This window comes from Typopeltis vanoorti, chromosome 6, assembly GCF_054136105.1.
Source record: "Typopeltis vanoorti isolate ZY-2024b chromosome 6, IOZ_Tvanoo_1.0, whole genome shotgun sequence".
Lineage (NCBI taxonomy): Eukaryota > Metazoa > Arthropoda > Arachnida > Uropygi > Thelyphonidae > Typopeltis > Typopeltis vanoorti.
In genome coordinates this window covers 56,545,217-56,567,557 of record NC_143554.1, presented here as the reverse complement: position 1 = coordinate 56,567,557, position 22,341 = coordinate 56,545,217, and the positions used below count along the sequence as shown (strand labels likewise).

The 22,341-nt window shown below is 35.3% G+C and overlaps 1 protein-coding gene across 1 annotated transcript in view; it reads right to left on the bottom strand.

The window, feature by feature from the left end:
* The window catches only part of lt (vacuolar protein sorting-associated protein light), a 356,245-nt gene that overhangs the window by 267,911 nt on the left and 65,993 nt on the right, over window positions 1-22,341 (bottom strand). Inside the window, exons 6-7 of the mRNA XM_090394164.1 lie at window positions 18,332-18,466; window positions 9,150-9,269 (exon numbers count right to left, since the gene is read on the bottom strand). Coding sequence (XP_090250290.1) covers window positions 9,150-9,269; window positions 18,332-18,466 — 255 coding nt within the window. The remainder of the gene's footprint in view (window positions 1-9,149; window positions 9,270-18,331; window positions 18,467-22,341) is intronic.

Genomic DNA, 22,341 nt, shown 5'->3' with positions numbered 1-22,341 from the left:
TTAATTTGTTCGTTAACAATATAGGAAAGGATCCGAGAGGAACTGTTCAGTTATTTGCTAATGATGCAAAGTTGGGCCAGTCGTTAGAAATAAACCTTTTTTTCTTTCCAGTTTTGTTAGTTCTTCTTGTAAGACATTGACTACCTTATGCAGTCAATAGGGAATAATTAAATTTGCTTAATACAAAAATTTCATGTAAGGTGCTTTTAAACACTGGTTCTCAAATTTTCAGTTATTACCAGGCAATTATTTTTTGCTCTTGAAGGATAAGTTAAAACAAGATGTACAGCAGTATCATATACAGGTCAATGTAAAAGGGTATTTTTTAATCAGGTATATTGCCTGCTACTCTGATTGTGAATCTTGAATATGAAAATAAAAAGGAGAAACATTTCTGTGGGATTTTTCTAGAAGACATTAAATGAGGAATGCTAGACAATGCTTGAATTTGAGGACTTCATTGCCAAGTCTGAACGTTGTATCTCTGACTATAAATAGGAACTATCATCATCATCTGCCATGTACCCTCAAGGGGTGTACAGGATATGATAGTACTACATGAAAAAAATTACATCATTATTAATTTCCTATCTACAATTTTCCTCCAAATCAGTCTGTTACTTGTCAACACTCCAACATTATCAGATCTTATATTTCTATTGTCTAAAGCACTTTGTACCGTATCAATCCACCTATATCTTGGTCTTCCTCTGGGTCGTTTTGCTTCCAACCTGGCAGAGAACACTTGTTTTGCTAATCTTTCCTCGCCCATTCTGTTTAAGTGACCATACCACCTGAGATTAGCTCTGCTAACGCATTCCTCGATGCTGACAATGTCAAGTTCTTTCCTAATATCCTCGTTTTTAATATGATACTGCCATTGATGCCATCTGTTCACGCCTATAATCTTTCTCAGGACTCTCATATCTGTGGTCTCTAGTCTTTGGTCAAGTGTTTTACTTCTGACCCAGCTCTCAGATCCATAAGTTAAAACTGGTTTGAACACTGTCTTGTATACAGCTAATTTAGTGTTCCGACAAATTTCTGTCTTATTCCATATGAATTTATTCAATTGACTTCCCACCATATCAGCTTTGCTGATTCTGTTATCTATTTCTATATTTAATTTACCATCTTCAGTAAAAATCGTGCCTAAATAGATGAAATGTTTTACTTGTTCCACAGGTTCTCCATTCACAACACAGTTGACATTTTCAATGATTCTGCCTATTTTCATTGTCTTTGTCTTTTTATTGCTGACCTTCATACCATATCTGTTACAACAGCTATTCAATTTAGTCAGAGAAATCTTGCAGACTTGTAGCGGATTTCTTTAGAAGTATAACATCATCCGCATAAAGCAAAGAGTTGATATTAACATCTCCAATTTTGATATCATGTTTAATACCACTTTCCTTCATAATGTGATCCATATAGATAATGAATAACAGAGGGGATAATGTACATCCTTGTCTCACACCAGATTTAACATTAAACCATCTTCCTGTACTTCCTTCAATTCTAACTGCTGACTTACAACTCAAATAAAGACTAAGTATTGCTTGATATAATGCCCCATTGACACCATATAACTGCAGCGTATTGAATAGCTTCTCTCTTGGCACCTTGTCATATGCCTTTTCCAGATCGACAAAACTTAAATACAGATCTTTGTTATATTCCCATGCTTTCTCGACTATTTGTCGTAAAGTGAAGATCTGATCCTGACAACCTCTATTTGGCCTGAATCCAGCTTGTTCTTCACCAAGCTTTTCTTCCATAATTCTTCTCAACCGTTTCTCAAGTATACTTGCATAGATCTTGCCAGGAACACTCAGTAGGGAAATAATTCTGTAATTCTCGCATACAGTTTTATTTCCCTTTTTATATATGGGTACTATGAGAGCTCTACTCCAATCATCGGGAATTCGTCCCTCTGTCCAGGCTTTCTGAACTATGCAGTGCAGCCACTGTAAGACTCTTATACCACCATACTTCAGCATTTCTGTTCGAATATCATCTACTCCTGCTGCCTTTCCACATTTCAAGCCTTTGATGGCTTTTTCTACCTCAAGTATGGATATGTATTCCTGACTACATGCCTGCCAGTGTTTTTTTACCACTGTGCTGTCATCACTGCTTGTTTCATTTAGCAGTTTTTCAAAGTAATTACTCCATACTTCAAGGATATCTTTTTCTCCCATTTTCATGTCACCTTTATCATCTCTAATTCCTTTTATAGCACTCTTTCCTCCATTCTTAAGCTTCTTCAACAAGCTCCAGAATATTTTGCCACCCTCTTGATATTTATTTTCTATATTCTTGCCAAAGTCCTCCAATGACTTTTGTTTAGCTAGTTTTACACAGTGTTTAGCATTCTTGCATTTGTCTCTATATTCTCTAAGAGCACAAGCTGACTTATTTGACAGGAACTTTTGGTATGCTTTCTTCTTTTCCTTCACTGCCTCTTTAACTTCCTGTGTCCACCAGGGAGTTCTGATTTTTTTATCCTTACAGACAACCTCACCACATGCCTCTCAGGCAGAATCAATCAATGTTTTCTTCAGAGTTTGCCACTGAATCTCCAAGGCTTGATTCCTGTTCTCAAACTCTTTCATTTTTTATTCAATAATCTTTGTGTATTTTAGTCTACAGCTCACATCTGAGAGCTGCTCAACTTTTATTCACTTTAAAACTTTCTTACATGTTATTCTTTTCAATATGAAATTCAATTTTATCCTGCTCAAGACTAAATAGTGATCACTTCCAATTTCAAATCCTCAGTACACTCTGGTGTCCTGCACCAGGGAGAAAACATCACTATCAACAATAACATAGTCAATGAGACTTTTCTTATTCCTAGCCTCTTCTCTCCATGTGAATTTGTGCACATTTTTATGCTGGAACATGGTATTAGTAATAACCAGTCCATGTCCTGAGCAGAAATCCAACAGATATTTGCCATTATTAATAGCTTTGCTCTTTTCTCCAAATTTTCCCAAAATATTTTTGTATGTCTCACGATCATTTCCTACTCTGCTGTTTAGATCCCCAACAAGGACCAACTTTTCCTTTTTCATTGTGTCAGTTGCTTTTTCTAAAGCCTCAAAATATTCCTCCACTTCTACCTTAGTAAAACCTTCTGTGGGACCATAGGCACAAATAAGTCTCATTGTCCAGTTCCCCATTCTCATATTTGCCCACATTACTCTACTTGAGACTGACTGCCATTCAAGAAGATTAGCCTCGTATTTTGTGTTGAATACTATGGCTACTCCTTCTTTTCCTTGATTGTCATTGCCTGAATATAACATTTTGTATTTATTGCTCAGAAAGATCTCACCAGTTTTGGTCTTTTTTGTTTCAGTCACCCCTATTATGTCGATCTGGTACTTATCTAATTCCTCAGCTAGCTCCATTTCTTTGCCATTCAGGCTTCTTACGTTGATAGTACCAATCTTCAACTCTGGTGATGTTGAGTTGGGGTTTATTTTCAGATTTGTTCCAGTAGCTGACTTTTCGCTGTTCGCCCTGGTTCCCTGGTGAAAACAATGGGGGCCTTGTTTAACCGGGCGACGCCCCAGCCGGCATGAAATTTTGTCATGTTGTACCATCATTCTATATTTTGGTTTAACCAATAAGAATACAATTTGGTCGGCTAAATCCCAAATTGCCAGCCCATCCTCGTCCGTTCAGTATCCAAGTAGATACCCAACAGGGTGCACCACGAGAAGGTGAGGATTGGACATTAGGTCAGAAGCCCTGGTCGGTTCTCCGCATTCCTTTAAAGGCTATGTGGAGGTCTCCTCTCAGTTATACAGCTTTGACCCTTAGGAAATATACATTTAATTTTGTAAAAGAAAAATAGTTTCCAGCAAGAGGAACTTTATTCTGCTGATGAAATAAATAAACTGTTTCTTCAAGAGGTCCAGATGCAGTTAAGAGATAATGTTCTTTTTAACTGATATTTGAACCCAAAAACCCAGATAAGATGTGATTTAGTTAATTCTTTTTAGATTTTAATTTGTGGTTAAAGTTCAGAATATTGTAAATTTATTTAACGTATTCTAGTATTGTTAAACTATTTTTTGTTTTTGTATATAAAAGTGTGAAAACTCAATTTACTTAATTATTGTTGCAATTAAGATTAAATTTGAGAATAGATAACAAATTATCTTAGCAAAATACATATATCTAGGATATTACACATGCTAAGATTTCTGTATAGAAATCCAATCCAGTGGCATAATTTATGGACAAGATTTAATAGTTAACACTTTCTTCAGGTAAATGGTGCCAGTTTAATGTGACTAAGCGTAAAGTGATGCACTTTGGGAAGAAGAAGAAGAGATGAAAACTGTGTACTATATTAATGAAACTGAACTGCAGGAAACTGAGGTCATGGACATGGGGTAATTGTGGACAGGGAGTTGAAGTTAAGAGGATATATTATGAATACAGCAAATATTGCCAAAACAGAACATCAGATAACATGGTTATTGAAGAACACACTAACAAGCAGGAACAGAGAAAGTTATTGTTCCCCTGCATAAGGTCACATCTGTGCGAATGTGCACAGATCTGGACACCTGGACTCTGTGGAGATGGGGGGGGGGGGATTTGAGAGAATCCAGAGCTAAGGAAAAAGATTGTGGCAGGTCTGAAATGGTCCCTATTAGAACAGATTGACTGTCTGTGCTTCAAAAACTAGCTGATAGGTTAAAAAGCATGTAAGTTATTAAAGAAGTTTTATGGAGTTGCCACTGAAGACTTTTTTTTTTATTTTCATTAAATGGCAGGGAGAAAATGAGGGATCACCCATGGAAATTGTGTAAACAACGGGGTTAGCAAGGGTATTAGGACTAAATTTTTTTATCTGGAGGATGGCGAGTGAGTAGAATGGGTTGCCAAATGTGTATGAATGCTTTGTCAGAGAATGAGTTAAGAGGTATGAGAGGTATTGTGTAAATAATGGATCTCTTGCAAACAGTCTTCTATCTTCATGAAAATACCTGTATAATAATAATCACATCAATTCCTTCAAAATTTCTATTCCCTCCTCCCAAAAAAAAAAGATTTCTTTAAGAATTGTTATTTACCAAAAAACAACATGCACCACAAAAATCAAATATAAACACTTCATCTTCATGTGTGGAAATCTTCATGAGATTTCCACACATATACAGTTTATATACAATATTAAAAAATGTAGACATCAAAACCACCTTCAAACAAGTGCGCGCACGCACACTTGGAAAGAAGTCAACGGACATCCCCACAAGCAAGGTGCATCATGCCATGTAACGAGTGATGTATTTGTAGCTAGTGTAAATTGGAAGAATAAGATGCTTCCAAGTCAGTGCAACTGTGTCCAGGTGAAATGGCTGTAAGAAGGGAACTGACAGAGTTTGAAAGAAGGGCACTGTGATAGGATGCCAAATTGCAGGCCTATTTATTCAGCAAACTGTTGACAAATTGGGCCATCCCAGGTTAACAATCAATGATACCATACTGAGATGGAAGCGATAGGGAGTTAACTGCAAGTGCTACCCGAAATGGACGATCCACCATACTCACTGAATGTGACCACAGGTTGCTACAAAGGATAATATGTAAAAACTGTCATTTGTAGGCTGACATATTGAATGTGGAGTTCTGGACATCGAGTGGAACACAAATCTGCACAAAAACATTCAGAACCGAGGTTCACAACATGAGTTTCTATAGTAGGACCACAATATGCAAGCTCCACATTATCTAAACCAACACTGCTGCAAATAGTGTGTGCAGTGGGTCATGGAAGCTTGGAAAACTGTGTTATTCAGTGACAAATCATGCTACAACCTCTACCAAGCAGATGCCCGGTGAACGTCTGTTATCAGAGAGTGTAACTTCAACTATGAAATGGTATGGTAATGGTTTGGCCTTAGACCTCTATTGATGGTGCCATGAACACTGAAAGGCATCTGAACATTCCAGACAATGCAATGCTTTCTACCTTGTGTCATTTCTATGGAACTGACCACCGTCTCTTTCAGCAACACAATGCACCATGTCATAAGTTTGCTGTTATAACTGCATGGTCTGTGGACATCACTACCCTCACCCCCTCACCAGAGTCCTGAGCTCAAACCTATCTAACATCTGTGGAATGAACTGGAGCATTGGATGAGGTCAAGGGCCATTCACCCTCACTACATTCCATGACTTTATTAGATGCTTACAGGAAGAATGGTCCAAAATTCCCATTGATCACTATCTATCATACGCTTGTGGAAAGTGTGTCTCAAAGGATTGTTGCAGTGGTTGCAGTGAAAGGAGGTCCTACATCTTATTAAGGTGGCTGCTATGGTTGTTTGTTCCTCACACTATTATCCATTGATTTCTTGCCAAGAAGTGTATATATATTTCAAATCTAATGTTTTTCAAATACAATTCTTTTCAAAAAATATCCTGGGGTCTACATGATCTTCAGTGCCTGCAATTAGCAAATATAAAATATCACAGGGGAAGAAGTTTTGAGATCCATGAGCGTGAACATATATCAGTGACAATGCCTGCAAATATGCAAAGAAAAATCAGACATTATCTCTATGTCTTCATAGAACAACATGATATGGATTAGTCCTATGCTTCAATATTTTATCTTGACAATAACTTCCTAGCCAGATTTTCAATGAATCTAGCAAGGTTATATGCTTACACGGTAGTCTAAACAATGTCCAAGTTCTCATACTTCATGACATTTGAAAGTCTCTCATAGTTCATACAATATATTAGACTTCAGTGCTAGCAGTCAGCTAAATTATTATTATTATTATTATTATTATTATTATTATTATTATTATTATTCAGGCCTCCAAGGAGTCAAAAGACTCATCGAGGGAGGTCCTTTCTAAGACATAAAGTCTGTCAAGACTCATCGAGGGGAGGTCCCCCGCTGAGAAACACAAAGTTTATCATACCACTCCTTAAACCCACTGACCGTTCTCGCTCCCACCACTCCATCAGGCAATGCATTCCACGGCTCAACCACCCTCCACAGAAAGAAACCACTCCTTACCCTCTTGCTCACAGTTTCCTTTCGTAACTTCCAGGGATGGCCTCTTGTCATCACTCCTTCCCACTGATCAACCAAGCGAAAGAACTCCCCAGTGTCAACCCTGTAACCACCTCTCAACAGTTTAAAAGTCTCAATCATATCACCTCTCCTTCTTCTATCCACCAAACTCTGCAGTCCACATTCTCTCAGCCGATCCTCATAACTATCCTTGTACAGTCCTGAAACCATCTTTGTCATCCGTCTTTGTATCCTTTCCACAGTTAATTTATCCCCTTCAAATCCTGGGGACCAAATCTGAGAACAATAGTCCAAGTGTGGTCTGATCAGAGACTTATACAATGGAATGATAACCCTCTTATCTCTGCAGGTCAGTGTCCTTCTCATAATAGCAGCAATCCTCTGTGTTACCTTCACCACCTTTGCAATATGTCCCCTAAACTTCAGGTTTCTATCAATCATCAACCCCAGATCTCTTGTCTCCCCTACTTCCTCCAGTATAACTCCTCCCATAGAGTATGTAGCATCCCATCGATGTTTCCCAAACCTCAAGACCTTACATTTTGCTGCATTAAACTGACACCCCCATTCATTTGCCCATCTATCTAGCTTATTTAAATCCTCTTGCAGGGCTACCACATCTGCACAATTACTAATAATCCTTCCAAGCTTCGCATCATCCGCAAACAACTGAATATCCCCCTGCAATCCACTGGCTATGTCATTGATATAAAGGTTAAACAATATAGGTCCTAGTACTGAGCCCTGTGGGACCCCACTTGTAACCCTCTGCCTCCTTGAAACTGCTCCACCATACACAACTCTCTGATACCTATCAGACAGCCAATCCTGAATCCAGTTGACCAATCTGACATCCAGACCCATGTGCTGCAACTTAAATATCAGCTTATCATGTGGCACCCTGTCAAATGCCTTCGCCAAGTCTAAGAAAATTGCAGTATATGCCTTTCCCTCATCTAATGCTCTTGTAACTTTATTATAAAAGGCTAGCATATTGCTAAAACAAGAGCGTCCTTTCACAAATCCATACTGATTCTCACAGATAACATTACCCTCATCTGCCCAATGCTGTACACGGTCCCTCACTACTTTCTCCAAGATCTTAACAACTACTGATGACACACAGACTGGCCTATAATTAGACACTTCCAGTCTGTTACCACCCTTATGCAATGGCACTATCTTACCTTCCTTCCATTCCCTGGGCACCTTTGCCAAAGCCAGACTTTCATTGAAAAGCCACGTTAAAGGTATTGTCAATTCCCTAGCACATTCTCTCAAAATGCTACACATTATAATGGACTACAAACAGCAAGTATGCTACAAGCATTATGTCTAACTGTCCAGTCTTCGGATTATTTATTTTTAAAAATAACTGTTTTTATGAGTCAGCTTCTATTTCACTGTTGTTTACTAGTAAAAACTTCTTGAAGATGCTGCAATGTAGATATAAACACTCTACTCATACTACAAAAAGTAAAATCCTATAAATGAGTGTCCTCCCAGTATCTCAGTTAATAGTATTTAGTTCATTCACATGTTATTGCTTTCAAAAATATATTAATTATACAAATATGAAATTTCAGATAGGATCCCTCACAGTTATTGTTGAAGGATCCTATTTGTAATTTTACACAAATTTTATAGCTACATAGAGTGTATACAAATTAACAGGGTGGTAATGTTAATTTGTATACACTTGTATGTAGCTATAAAATTTGTGTAAAATTACCAGTAAAGTCCTCAATAATAAATATAATAATCTATTAACAAAAACAAATGCAGCCACATTTCTTATTTCAAGATAATGTAACCAATTTGCAGACAATCATCTTTTTATTTTTATAAGAAAAATCATAAGATCTCTTATCTTAAATTTCTCTTTAAATATTAATAATACTTATAATTAGAAATATATAATAATTAGTGAAAATATAAATCAAAGGGACACCGATCAAGAGGAAGAGGAAAACCCTTGAAAATGTTACATGCAAACAATTTTGCCTAATACGGGAAGCGAAGAATAACAATTAGTGATTAAATTAGAAAAAAATTTCACCATACCTACCTTATCTGTAGCCCATGCAACAAACTGATCTTTCCATCTAATATTTCGTATGGGTCCTTCACCAGCATAAAGAACTGTAGATTTATACTTAGTAAGAAAGGCATTTTCATATAATACAACCTAACAGGGAGAAAGAAAAAAAAAGAAAAAAGAAATTAAGTATACTCAAGTAATGAGAAAAATTAAATTTCTTGTGAAATTATCATAACTGTTTTAAAAATGATTCAAGGTATTTACAAGTTTGGCTAAATGACTGCATTTCAGTTAAGCTTCTAACTATATGGAATGATAACTGCAATTCCACAGTACTAAAACCAGCAAAATACGATTTACTGATTTTTTTATTTTTAAATAAAAATGATCAGGCAAGATAAATCAACTTTAATTTAAACAAACAAGGGCACTTTTCATAATTCAAAGAAACATCAAGAATATGGCAACACAAGATCAACTATCAAATTAAATATATAATAAATTATGTATCTCAGGAGGACAACAAAATATTCTGGAGGAGGGTATTAAAAAGCTTAGAAATGGAGAAAAGAGTACTGTAAAATGAATCAGTAATGTAAAATGATGATAAACAAGAAAGGATATCTGAAGGTATTTCTAGATATGTGAATTATTTTGAGAAATTATAAATTAAACAAAAAGTAACACAACAGTGACAGAAAATATTCAAGAGAAATGCAAGACGTACATGTCAATACTTAATGTAGAAAAAAAGGAATAAAAAATTTGAAACATGGAAAGGCAGATGGAATAGATGATATGCAAACAGGAATACTCAAATATGGAGGTATAGAAGTGTTACAGCTAGCGGCTACCCTGCATAATTCAGAAGGCCTTGTCAAATGGTCAACATCCTGATGATTGAAATAGAATTCTCATAGTCCCCATCTATGAAAAGGGAAATAAAACTGAATGTGAGAGTTACAGAGGAATTTCCATATCCAGTATTCCTGGCTAAGAAAAAATGTGAAAGGGGAAGCTTGGAGAAGAACAAGCCGGATTCAGGCAAAATGGAGATTGTCATGATCAGATGTTCACTTTAAGACAAATAGTTGAGAAATTGTGAGAATGTAACAAGGATCTCTAAGTTTTGTAAATCTGGAAAAGGCATATAGCAAGGTGCCAAGAGAAAAGCTGTTCAAAACACTATAGTTATTTGGTGTAAATGAGACATAATATCAAGAAATACTTAGTGTATGTTTGAGTTGTGAGTTAGTAGTTAGAATTAAAGGAGGTACAGGAAGATGGTTTTATGGTGTGAGACAAGGGTGCACATTATCTCCACTGTTATTCATCATGTATATAGATCACATTATGAAAGAAAGTGGATATAAAACCTGATATCAAAAGTGGAGATGTTAATTTCAGCTCTTTACTTCATGCAGATGATGCTATACCTCTAAATAGATACAGTAGAGGTCAGTAGTAAACTTATTAAAATAAATACTAATGAAACCTTTACTAAACTGAATAACTGCTATAATAAATTTGGTATGAAAATCAGAAATAAAAATACAAAAATTATGGAAATAGGCAGAAACATTGAAAACATCAATGCATCCTGAAAGGAGAACCTACATAAGTAAAATATTTCTGCTCTTTAAGCAAAAATTTTAGCGAAGATGCCTAATACTGAAACACACTAAATATGGAAACAGACAACAGAATTAGCAAAGCTAGTAAGATAGGAATTCAACTAATAATTTATATGGAATAAGAGAGAGGGGGAGAAAAATTAACCAAACATTAAACTAGTTGTATATAAGAGACAGTGTTCAAACCACTGTTTGAACAACAGGATGGCAGTCTCACACTAGGCAATGAAATTCATCTATCACCTAAAGTAAGCACAATATCTGTGCCCATAACAGGATTCGAATCTGCAGTCTTGCTGATTGAAAAGCAGATATACCAATCACTTGGTCAAACAGGCCAGTAATTCATCTCTAAAAGGTGATTTCTTACAGTGTAATTATCCAAATTGTGAGAATATTTTCCTAGGCGATTAATGATTATACCACAAACTGGCTCCCCTTCTCGAACTTCACATATTAAGATCTAACACACATCACGTGTTATTGTGTTAGATCAAGACTGAAAGGAGTCATGATCTAACACAAAAAAGTCAATCTATCAACCAGAATATCAGACTAACTACTCCATTATTCTTCAAACATTTTGAACATTTTCTTAACCAGCTCTCCCTCCAAATGCACTGTAAATGTGTGCTCTCTTTTTGGCAATCCCAACTATAATCATGTATCAAGAACCATCTTCAGCATATTTCACTAAAGATGGCTCACTATGTGTGTTTCAAAATATCTGCACTATAACCAGTCTTAGTTAATTAAATATTTAACTCTGATTTTGTGTAACTATATTCTAATGATTAACATGCATTTATCCTTTAATCAACATATCAACTGATTTATAGGACTGATGAAACTACAATCAGCACAACTCCCTCTGCATACACTTGTAATATATTAAAAAAAAAAAAAGTAATAATAAAGTATAATGGATGGAAATAATTTCATCCATTTGACTTGAAGTCCTATATTGTAAGCTGAAACACTGTTGATAAAGAGAAGTGTATCCTCAAATTGAGGCAATGAAGTTGTTCAATCAGAATGTCTTATAATAAATTACCTTGTGTAACAGGAAAAATGTCTCAAGGCCTACAAAATGCTGTAGGACTCCAGGCATGTCGTCTCTACGAAACTATACACATGGTTCATCATCTATCACTCATCATTAGTCACTGACCATCTAATCTTTTGCAGTTTTCAATCTATCTAGAAACTGTCCTTGCCAATGACCAAAATGAAATTAAAGAATAAAGTGGTACATGTGTTTAATCAGCTACTTCTGGGAAGGATTGGGTAAAGTGGTACAAAGTATGTAATCTATGTTCTGTATAATTCCATGCGGTCATTTTTGTAAGGTATGGATAAGTATATGTAATTAATCAGCTACTATTCTGAGCTCCTTTTCTGGCCAAACTTTTGTAGGGTTTAAGGTGCAGGACGCTATGCCAATCAGTACTACAATAAGTTTGTCACGATATGGAATCAATATATGTTGATGAAGGAATAAGTTCATGTTAATCATTAGAATAGAGTTACACAAAACCTGATCTTGTCAAAAGTATGGCAGACTTAAACAAATTAGGTCCCGATAACACACCTTACAAATTTACCATAGCATATACATAGACAGGTTTAGATATCAATAGAAAGGGGGATAGTAAATCCCCCTATGTTTTTATAGCCGGGTACGAAACTCTGATCAAAATCCATAGAGTTTCATGCCGAAAAAACTATCGGCAGGCCCAAGTGTAAATGATCACTTGGGTAGTACAACACCAGGGCAACTCCATGCAAAGGTGGAGCAATATTAAAGTTAGTGACGGAGCTTGCTCCGTCACTAATTTTAATATTCTCTCATAATGTAAAACCCAGCTCCAAAGAGATGTATATATATTTATTGTTTTACATTATGAGAAGAGGTCACTACCCAGACCGGTTTCAACCTTTTTTGTGGTCTCGTCAGTGAGTAGGTAGACCTGGAATATCAAGGTTTTAAGTGAACACGAACTTACATACCTCTACTATCGAATTGCGAAGTGGTGTACTCCTATATTTAATGTTAATTACTAATTCAATGTTAATTACTAATTTATCAATAATCAATTATATCTAAACCTAATTTAATAAGCCTTTCGGCTTATTAAATTAGGTTTAGACATCATTGATTATTCATATTAGTGCTTCACAGTATAAAACCAAGAGATGAAAAAATAAATAAATTTATTGAACTTACTAATATTTCACTTGTTTTCTACCCGGCATCATCATCAGTATACAAATTATAACTGTGACAAGCACACAAGTACTACCAAAATTAATTAGTTTTTCATCTCTTGGTGTTGTTAATACAGTGAAGCACTAATATGAATTATTATTATTATTGTTCCGGGCAACTCCAAGGAGTCGACAGACTCATCGAGGGAGGCCATAACATCATGTCAAGAACAACTATTCGACATTCACACAGTATCTATCATACCTCGCCTTGAACTCATTCACAGTCGTAGCACCCACAACAGACTCTGGCAGCTTATTCCACTCATTCACCACTCTCCAAGTAAAAAACCTAGCTCTAACATCCCCTGCTAAACACATTCTTGCCCAGCTTCTATGTATGGCCCCTAGTCTTCCCACCACCAGTCCTATTCTCAAAAATATCTTCTGGATTAATCTTATAGAAACCCCTTCAGTAATTTGAATGTCTCAATCATATCACCCCCTTTTCTGCCTATTGACCAATTTTGCAACCCACAAATCTTCAACCTGTTCTCATAAGGTTCATTCCACAGACCTGCTATCATCTTGGTCACTCATCTCTGGATCCTCTCCACCTCCTCCCCATCACGAAGAAACCCTGGTGCCCATAACTGGGCACAGTAGTCCAGATGGGGTCTTATCAAGGCTCGATACAGAGGAACAGCAACTTGTTTGTCTCTGCATGTTAAAGTATTTTTCAGAAGCCAAGTGATTTGGTGAGCTGTTTTAGTCATTTTTGCAATGTGCCCCCTAAACTTCAATTCCCTATCCACCAACACTCCCAAATCCCTGGCCTCATCAATCTCCTGGAGTACGGTTCCACCAATGCGATATACTGCTGCTATTCTTTTCACCCCAAAGTGCATAACCTTACACTTTGGCACATTAAATAGACATCCATTTTTCATAGCCCAGTCCTCCAAACTATCCAAATCATCCTGTAAAATTTTGACATCCTGTGCACTCATAATTGCTCTACCCAAATTTGCATTATCAACAAACAAGTGAACACTTCCTCTCAGATCATTTCCTATATCATTGATGAACAAATTGAAAAGCAGTGGTCCAAGAACAGAGCCCTGTGGCACTCCACTAGTCACAAGCCGTCTTTTAGACTCCACTCCTGAATAAACCACTCTCTGGTATCTCTCCTTCAACCACCCTCCTATCCATCTCACCAACCCTATATCTATCCCATCTGCTCCAGTTTACTGATTAGGGTTCTATGTGGTATCCAATCAAAAGCCTTGGCAAGGTCCAGTAGTATTACTGTAAACCCATTACCTCTATCCAGTTCAGCCGTCACTGTGTTATAAAACGTGAGCAAGTTACTGAGGCATGATCTACCCTTCACAAAACCATGTTGTCCCCCCATACAATATCCCATTTTCATCTATCCAATCCTGTATTCTTTTCTTGACTAATTTCTCTAAGACCTTGACAATGATTCCTGATATGCTAATCGGTCGGTAATTTACAACAGCAGTCTTGGAACCACCTTTATGCAGTGGAACTATTTTCTCCTCTTTCCACCTCCTCGGGACTAACCCAGACCCGAGACTCAAATTAAACAAAATGGTCAAGGGTACTGACAATTCTTTAGCTGCTTCTCGTACAACACGAGCTAGTATACCATCCAATCCCCAATCCCACAGATGTATTGACATTGAGGTTATGCAATAGACTACTCACCTCCACTTCATTCACTACAATTCCCGTATAATCTACTGGTACATTCGTTTCTGCAATGTCACCACCTGGATGATATATTCTTGCAAAGTGCCTACTCAGTAACTCAACTATATCAAATGATTCAGTTACCTCCCTACCATCGGCATTCTTTAAAATCATTCTGTCATGTACATTTTTCGTTTTACTTGCTACATATCTAAAAAAAACTACATATCTTTAGCCTGCATGGCCAATGTTCTTTCGTAATCTTTTTTGCTTTTCTTGCCACACTCGTTACCCTTCTGGCCTGCGCTTTATACCGTTCATGTGCCTGCCAGTCACCTTTCTCCTTAAATTCCCTCCATAGCTGTTTCTTTTTTTGCAGCTCAAGCTTAATGGTGTTATTCATCCATTTAACTCCTAGTCGATTTATTATTCGGACTCTAGGTATACAGTCAGCCATTGCTTCATGCAAACACTTCTTAACTACCTCCCATGCACTATCGAATTCTAGTCCTTGCAGTTGTACATGCCATGGCACTGAACCAATCAAACCCCTAAGCTTGTCATACTTTCCAGCCCGATAATTCCACATGTACCCTGTCTTAATTGAAAATTCTACACCTTTAGCCACCTCCCAAGTCAAGACCCTATGATCACTCTCACCGATTGGTGGCAATGTGGTCATATTTGTTACAGCCAAATCCTCAGATGTAATTACTAGGTCAAGCACTCTCGGACCCCTAGTATTTTCCATTACATGCTGTCGCAGATAGTTATCCCTTAATAACTGCATAAAATCCAATTCCTTCCTCCCGTGTGTCCTCACCTCACTCCAATCAATGCGACCATAGTTGAAATCTCCCACAATAATCACCCTCCTTCCACTCATTTCTTCTATTTGCTTGTGCATACTGTCACCACCATCTTTTCCATCACCTGGTCTATAGCCACCCAATTGTATATTTAGTTCTGCTAAGCCACAATCTCACACCAAATGGCCTCAAATGTGCTCTTTTCTCTATCCTGCAATTCAACTTCTATTCTCTTTGGCTGCAGCTCATCAGCTATCATCAACAATACTCCTCCCCCAATTTTATTCTCCCTGTCATTCCTGAACACACTATACCCATCACATTCAATCCCACTAGCTATATCATCTATAGTCAGCCATGTTTCACTAATACCAATAACCTGTGGTCTGGAAGTGCCAACCATGGCCAAAAACTCTTCCTTCTTGTTCCTAATACTCCTAAGCATTAGTGTACATGAATTTAAGACCCCCATTAGCCCCAACCCTACCTTGATGCCTTATATTAACTATCCCATTCTGATTTGTTGTCCTTATTTGCTCGGGCATATTATATTCATTCTTACATTCAACTGCCTCCCTAAGGACTGTATATCTACTCCCCCCCCCTCAATAAATCTAGTTTCCCTGAATTTGCACATCCACCACATTCAGCAACACTTTCTCGAGTCTTCTTACACCGTAACCATTCAAATGCAAGTCATCCATCTTATATAGATCCTTTCGCCCATCGAACTCACTCCACAATTACTGCAGTTTAAATTGGAAGAATACTCAATATATCACACTACAGAAAATTTAGCTAGAAAGATGGTTCAAGGATGCAACAGAAGTAGTAATTATCTATCCAAATATGAAAAAAAAAAAAAAAAAAGACAAACTGTCCAGAACATGGCTCATACATATGCATCAAACTCTACCTATCACTTCTCATCACATTACTCTTTCATCATGCCATAATCTTCCGATGTCTTGCACTGTCTTACAGTAGGTGACAAAAGTTATCTACCACCTCAAGATATTAACAAACATCCATGCCCGTAGTGGGATTCAAACTTGTAACCTATAGGTTGTAGAGTCGATAGTCTATCCACTCATCCAAGAAGGTAAATAAAACAGATTCAGCTTTTTGCCTAAAATTAATTGAAAAAAAGAAAGCAGTACAATCTAGAATATAAATTTACATTTATAAATTTTGAAAAAAAAAAAAAAAAAAAATGAAAATATAAGAAAAACATCCAAAGAACATTTTGTGAACTGGCATATTTATGAGTGTACTGGTATAATGGTAAAGATAGTGAAACACAGATAACGTTGAATTCTAAATGTCGGTCTTGAAAAGAAATAATGTAATTAGATAGGATGTATGCTATATGAATAACTATTTAAATAAATGGAATTATTAATTATTTAAAATTAATAATAAAATGGAACAGAAAGACCTATCATACTATTGAACTGTCCTCAAATGCAAATTTAAACACACATCTGAAAGCTAATATAAAAAATATAAAAAAGTCAAAATCTTTGACTATTCCATAGGGAATAGTCAAAGATTTTGTGATGATAATTGTTTTTAATGCTGGTAAATATCAGAAGTTATTTTTCATAAATAATTAACAAGTTTATTTATATTATTTCTTGTTTTTTTATGAATATGTGACTGAGTCGACTTGTTATTTTTTTAGAAAAAAGTTGTATACTGAATGATGGTAGCCGAGGTATCATTATAAGGTAAATTTAACATGATGGATTTTGATTGATACAGTGCGAGATTTATTCTTTATTAAGGCTGAATGATTTGTGAAAGGAAAGCAATAGTGGTGATTGAGTGAGCATGTACTTCAGAAATGTTTAAAAGGTAAAGCCAGAAGTGCAAGAGAGGTAAGAAGCATGATAGCAGAGTGATGAATGTTACTAACAAAATGTAGGAAATGTGACTGTTAACAAGATTGTAGATGCATGTTACAATGACAGACAAGCAAAGGTGAACAATATATACGAGTGATAACAAGAAAAAAAAGTGGTAGATCAGGAGAACCAAGAGGTGTTAATGAGAGAGAGCCTTTCTTTCACAGTACAAAGCACAAGATAAAGTGATCAAGTACAATCTGCCAAATTGTACAGTGAGAAGTGAAACAAAGAAAGAAGAAATGTGAGGGATGAGAAAATAGAGTATGAGAAAGAAAGTTTTGTATGTAATTCAGCAATAAGAGGAGTGCTTCATTAGATGAAGAATGATAATTTCTCGTTTCCCAGGTGCAAAGGTAAGGGATATTAGTTAGACTTAAGATGCACAGAAGGAATGTGAAGGAGATAATCGTTTTGAGGATATGAATGATCTGAAAGGTGGACTTATATGGTACGACATGCAAGAGAATATGATAAAAAAACAGACAAAGTTCAAAATTAGAGTTAGAAGCAATAAAAAAGGAAAGAGAGAGAGAGAGAGAGACAAGATCGTGAGTTTACTGCAATGGTATGCCAAACGTGAGAAGAAAGGCCGTGATTACAGTTAAATCTATGTTTAAGTTGCAAAGGAGAAATGTGCAGTTTGTCGATGTGTGGAATCAATCTGATGGAGAGAAGGAGTTATGACTGATAGATTACACTTGAATAAATTGAGATTCATCTTTATAGAGAAAGTATTGTTCAGTGAATGCAAGGGTGGAATGTGGGCTGAAGGAGGATAATGCAATTTATATATACACTGATGCCAGAAATATCTTCGACATTGGTTAGTTCAACTTGGCCAAAGGTTATAGACAAGTTCCCAAGAAATGTGTCTTATACAAAAGATTATAAAATATGACATATTCAAACAACATATATACCAAACTTACCCTATCCTCACCAATAATAAATTTCCTGCCATTTCCCACTTTACCAAAATTGGGATCAAGAGATACCGATCTAACTGGCCGATCTATTCTAAAGCTATAGTTGTTCTCAGATGAATAAAGACCATGGAGTGTTACCTGCATTTAAACAAGTTAATAATGTATAATCTACTGTTTACTTTAATAAGTAAGATACTCAAATGCATTTCTTTATTTAAAAATATATATTAATCAATATTTGGATGTATACATCTCAAGGGAAATAAGTTACAGAATTACACACACACACACTTGAAAATGAAACACTAAAAATATGCCATATTAAAACAAAGTCAGTCATTTTAAATATTATTTTATTTATTTATTTTTTGTTTTCTTTGTTTCAGATACTGTTTATCACATCAACCTTCATACTGTTCACTAACTAAGGAGGGCTGAATGATGTGCTGGAAATCATCTACTAAGAATTTCTCAAGCCTTTTTGGCAACATTTCTCATTGAACTTCAATCAGCTGAAGTACAACACACTTAAAATATAATCCTATGATTATAACTGAGTTCAAATGCATTAACACCTAGGAAAGCAAATTTTAAAGTTTAAAGTCCCCTCCCCCCCACCACCACCAAAAAAAAAAAAGAAAAACTATATTCTTCACTGAAAATTCTCTTCAGCACTTTAGCCAAGGACATCCAACTTGGAACAAAGCAGATAGCCAGCCTGTCTATTTTGTTGTACAAAATAAAAACAATAAATTCGTGCATTTAATAGTCAAAGTTTAATGAAATTAAGATTGTTAGCAATTCAACTGATAGAGAAATGTAATAAGCAAACTCAGAAATAGTCTTATTTGGGTAAAGTGCTGGATAACTTGCTTTAGCATGATACTGTGCCTAGAAATGTTTTTTGGTAGTTTGTTATAATGATATTAGCTATAGTGATTATTAGCTTTATGGCATTCTTTAATAATTCTCATCTTTCTGTATTAATCACATACAAATCACCACCAATTTACATGCCACTCATATCATTCCTCCTATCAACTTACATGTCAATCATATCATTCATCCTACCTACCACCTTTAATAACATTCCCCTCAATCTCACTTCATATTAAACATTCCGGAGATCTGCTCCTTAATCCTCTTCTCTAGGCCTTTCCAAAATCTTTTTATTATACTGAAAACAGGTGATCAAATCAGTATAATGTAGAAATTTTTTATTTTTACATGTAAGTGGCTCCATCTACTGTTTTATCTCTACAACTTTTGCAATGTGGCAGCTAAATTTCAGGTTCATGGAAATCTTCACACCCAGGTACTTTATCTCCTCCACCTTGATCCTCAAACACATTCCACAGTAGTAGAATTCTTACCATTCTATCCTTTGTTAACCATATTTTTATGGAATCTCAGGAGGAAAATTATCTTAAATCAGATTCTTTGAAGCCAAAAACTTTATAGGATATGTAGATAATATCTATGTGATTTGGCCATAAGCACTTTCCCTTATATATATACTCAATACCATTCTCATTCATTTCAACAAACAAAACAGATTGTAATTTACTACTGAAATACAAAAAAAAAAAAAAAAATCTGCTTTTATATTTAAAACAACAACAAAAAAAAGATGTACTTCTTTTCTTCATTTATAATTTTCTGGTAACTGCAACCTCACACATGCATTGGGTCATTAACAATACTTTAACAAGGGATGACCAAAATGATTAGCTCTTCAGAACAATCTCTTAGTACTTGTGTAAACAAGTAATTCAAATTTACAGGAATATGTTCTACCAAAAAACACACTAAAAAAAAAAAAATTAAATTAAATAAATGGTGGATACTAATTCTAAAAAAAAACACCAACTTTGATAAGGATGAACATAGCACTATATTTATATAAGTGGAATCTCAGAAAAATATAAATAAGATTCCCTAAAGTAACAATTTAAAAGCCACCTTTTAAACCTCCAGCCAAACTGAGAATCCTCAGCTTTTGCAAGGAGCCAGTTCCTCATTATCACAAGCAGGTATTTATAAAATAATTTGTTTCTGAAACCTCCTTATGTATTATAATGAAATTAAAAAGAGTATAAATACATTCGGTATCTCAACTTTATATCAGTCACCATCTGCTAAAAAGGTTGCAAACCTATAATATATTCAGTAAATGTATTGAGGGTCAGAATAAACCAGAAATTCTGCTCCAGGGACCTTTTACAGAATTTTTAAATTTTTTCAAGCCACTTCAGAGTCCATTAAGTAGAATGCAGCTGTCATAATGGGTGTTGAAATTCATCTACAAAAACAAATCTGCTTTCTCTCTCTCTCTCTCTCTATATATATATATATATATATATATATATATATATATATTAAAAAATATAGATTTAATGACTTCAAAAAACCGAGATAACTTATAAAGATTTTAATGAGAAATACTACTAGTTTCAGCTTATAAGGCGAAACTAGTAGTATTTCTCATTAAAATCTTTATAAGTTATCTCAGTTTTTTTAAGTCATTAAATCTATATTTTTTAAAATATATCACAACAACCGAGTAAAAGCTGATCAACACACACATATATATATATCCAGTTTGTATGTCACATGAAAATTAACACCCTGTTAATTTTAAAATGCTTTTAACCAAGATTTGCTTATAATTAAATTAACAAGAATATGTTCTACCAAAATTGTTAAAACAAAAAACACCAAATAACAAAAAATAACAGGTTATTTTTTGTTATTAATTTCCTGTTATTTTTAACAAATTTTGGCAAATAGGCCATCAGATGTTTGAAAAACACTGTAGAAATTTAGCCGACATAAATGAGTCACAGCTCATAAAACATGTTCGGCGAATGATTAGGACGTGATCACACCAATCGCACTGTAACTGGTTCATTTGCCGCATGGCGTGACTTTCTGCAACAGTTTTATTACACACATTTTCATAATTTTAGGGAGTTAATTATAAAGAAACAGCAGCATTCAAAAGTTCAAAAAACTTGCCTCGAAAGCACTTTTGTCTTTCATTCAGTTTTGCACTTTGTGAAACAAAAAGTGTGCTTTGCATCATTTCATTTAATTTATTGTCCATAATGAAGGGTTAATTTATATAAATTATCCAAAAATAATTCAACAGGTAAAACAAGTGTATAAAAACACATCAGAAAATGGTCAACACTGGCAACAAAACCTACACTAACTTTTCGTGTTTAGATTTTCAGTTTGTTGTGAAAGTGTTAAATGCTGTGTCTGTGCCATTGCTATGTAGTCACTTACTTTTCTTAAAATAATTTAGTTCCTTTATGAATTTACCTCTCTACAATAACTACAAGACTAGCAAAAATTTCCCTGACTCTAATATCTGTATCACTTCTTACGTGTTCATTCTATAAGGAAAGCAAATTCTATATCTCTAGCCGATTCCTAATTTTACTCACATGCTTACCCTGACTGTTAAAGGTTATTCCTTGCTAAAAGAAATGAATCCTCTAATTTCTTTCTGGGGCCATCTCCTCTTCAGATATTGACAAATTTATTTTTTAAAGCTGTGCCAGCCAATATCTTAGATCAGAGGGGACTCTTATTCAGGGAGACTTTTCCAGACTTTTGGTGCACATAGGTGAATAAATTTAGTGCTTAAACTCATAAATTAAATGCTATACTGTGGCTAAGTAAATTCTGGTTTGCAGTCGTAACCTCTATAACAACATGTTATACCTTTCTTTCAATTCCCCCCCCCCCCCCCCACTATGGTGCAGATTAATGAGTGGTAGTTTTGATTCATATCACAGGCAAAACAAAACTCAGGTATAGAAGAAAAAACATATTTATTGGAATCTAAAGACATATACACATAGACCAATCTCACTTTCAATTAGTTCAATGACATGCTAAATCAAACTGTATCAAATTGATTAATACTCTAATGCATGAACAATAAATCCTTCTTTTAAGTTAGAGATCAAACACACATAATATACACATTATACACTTCTAAT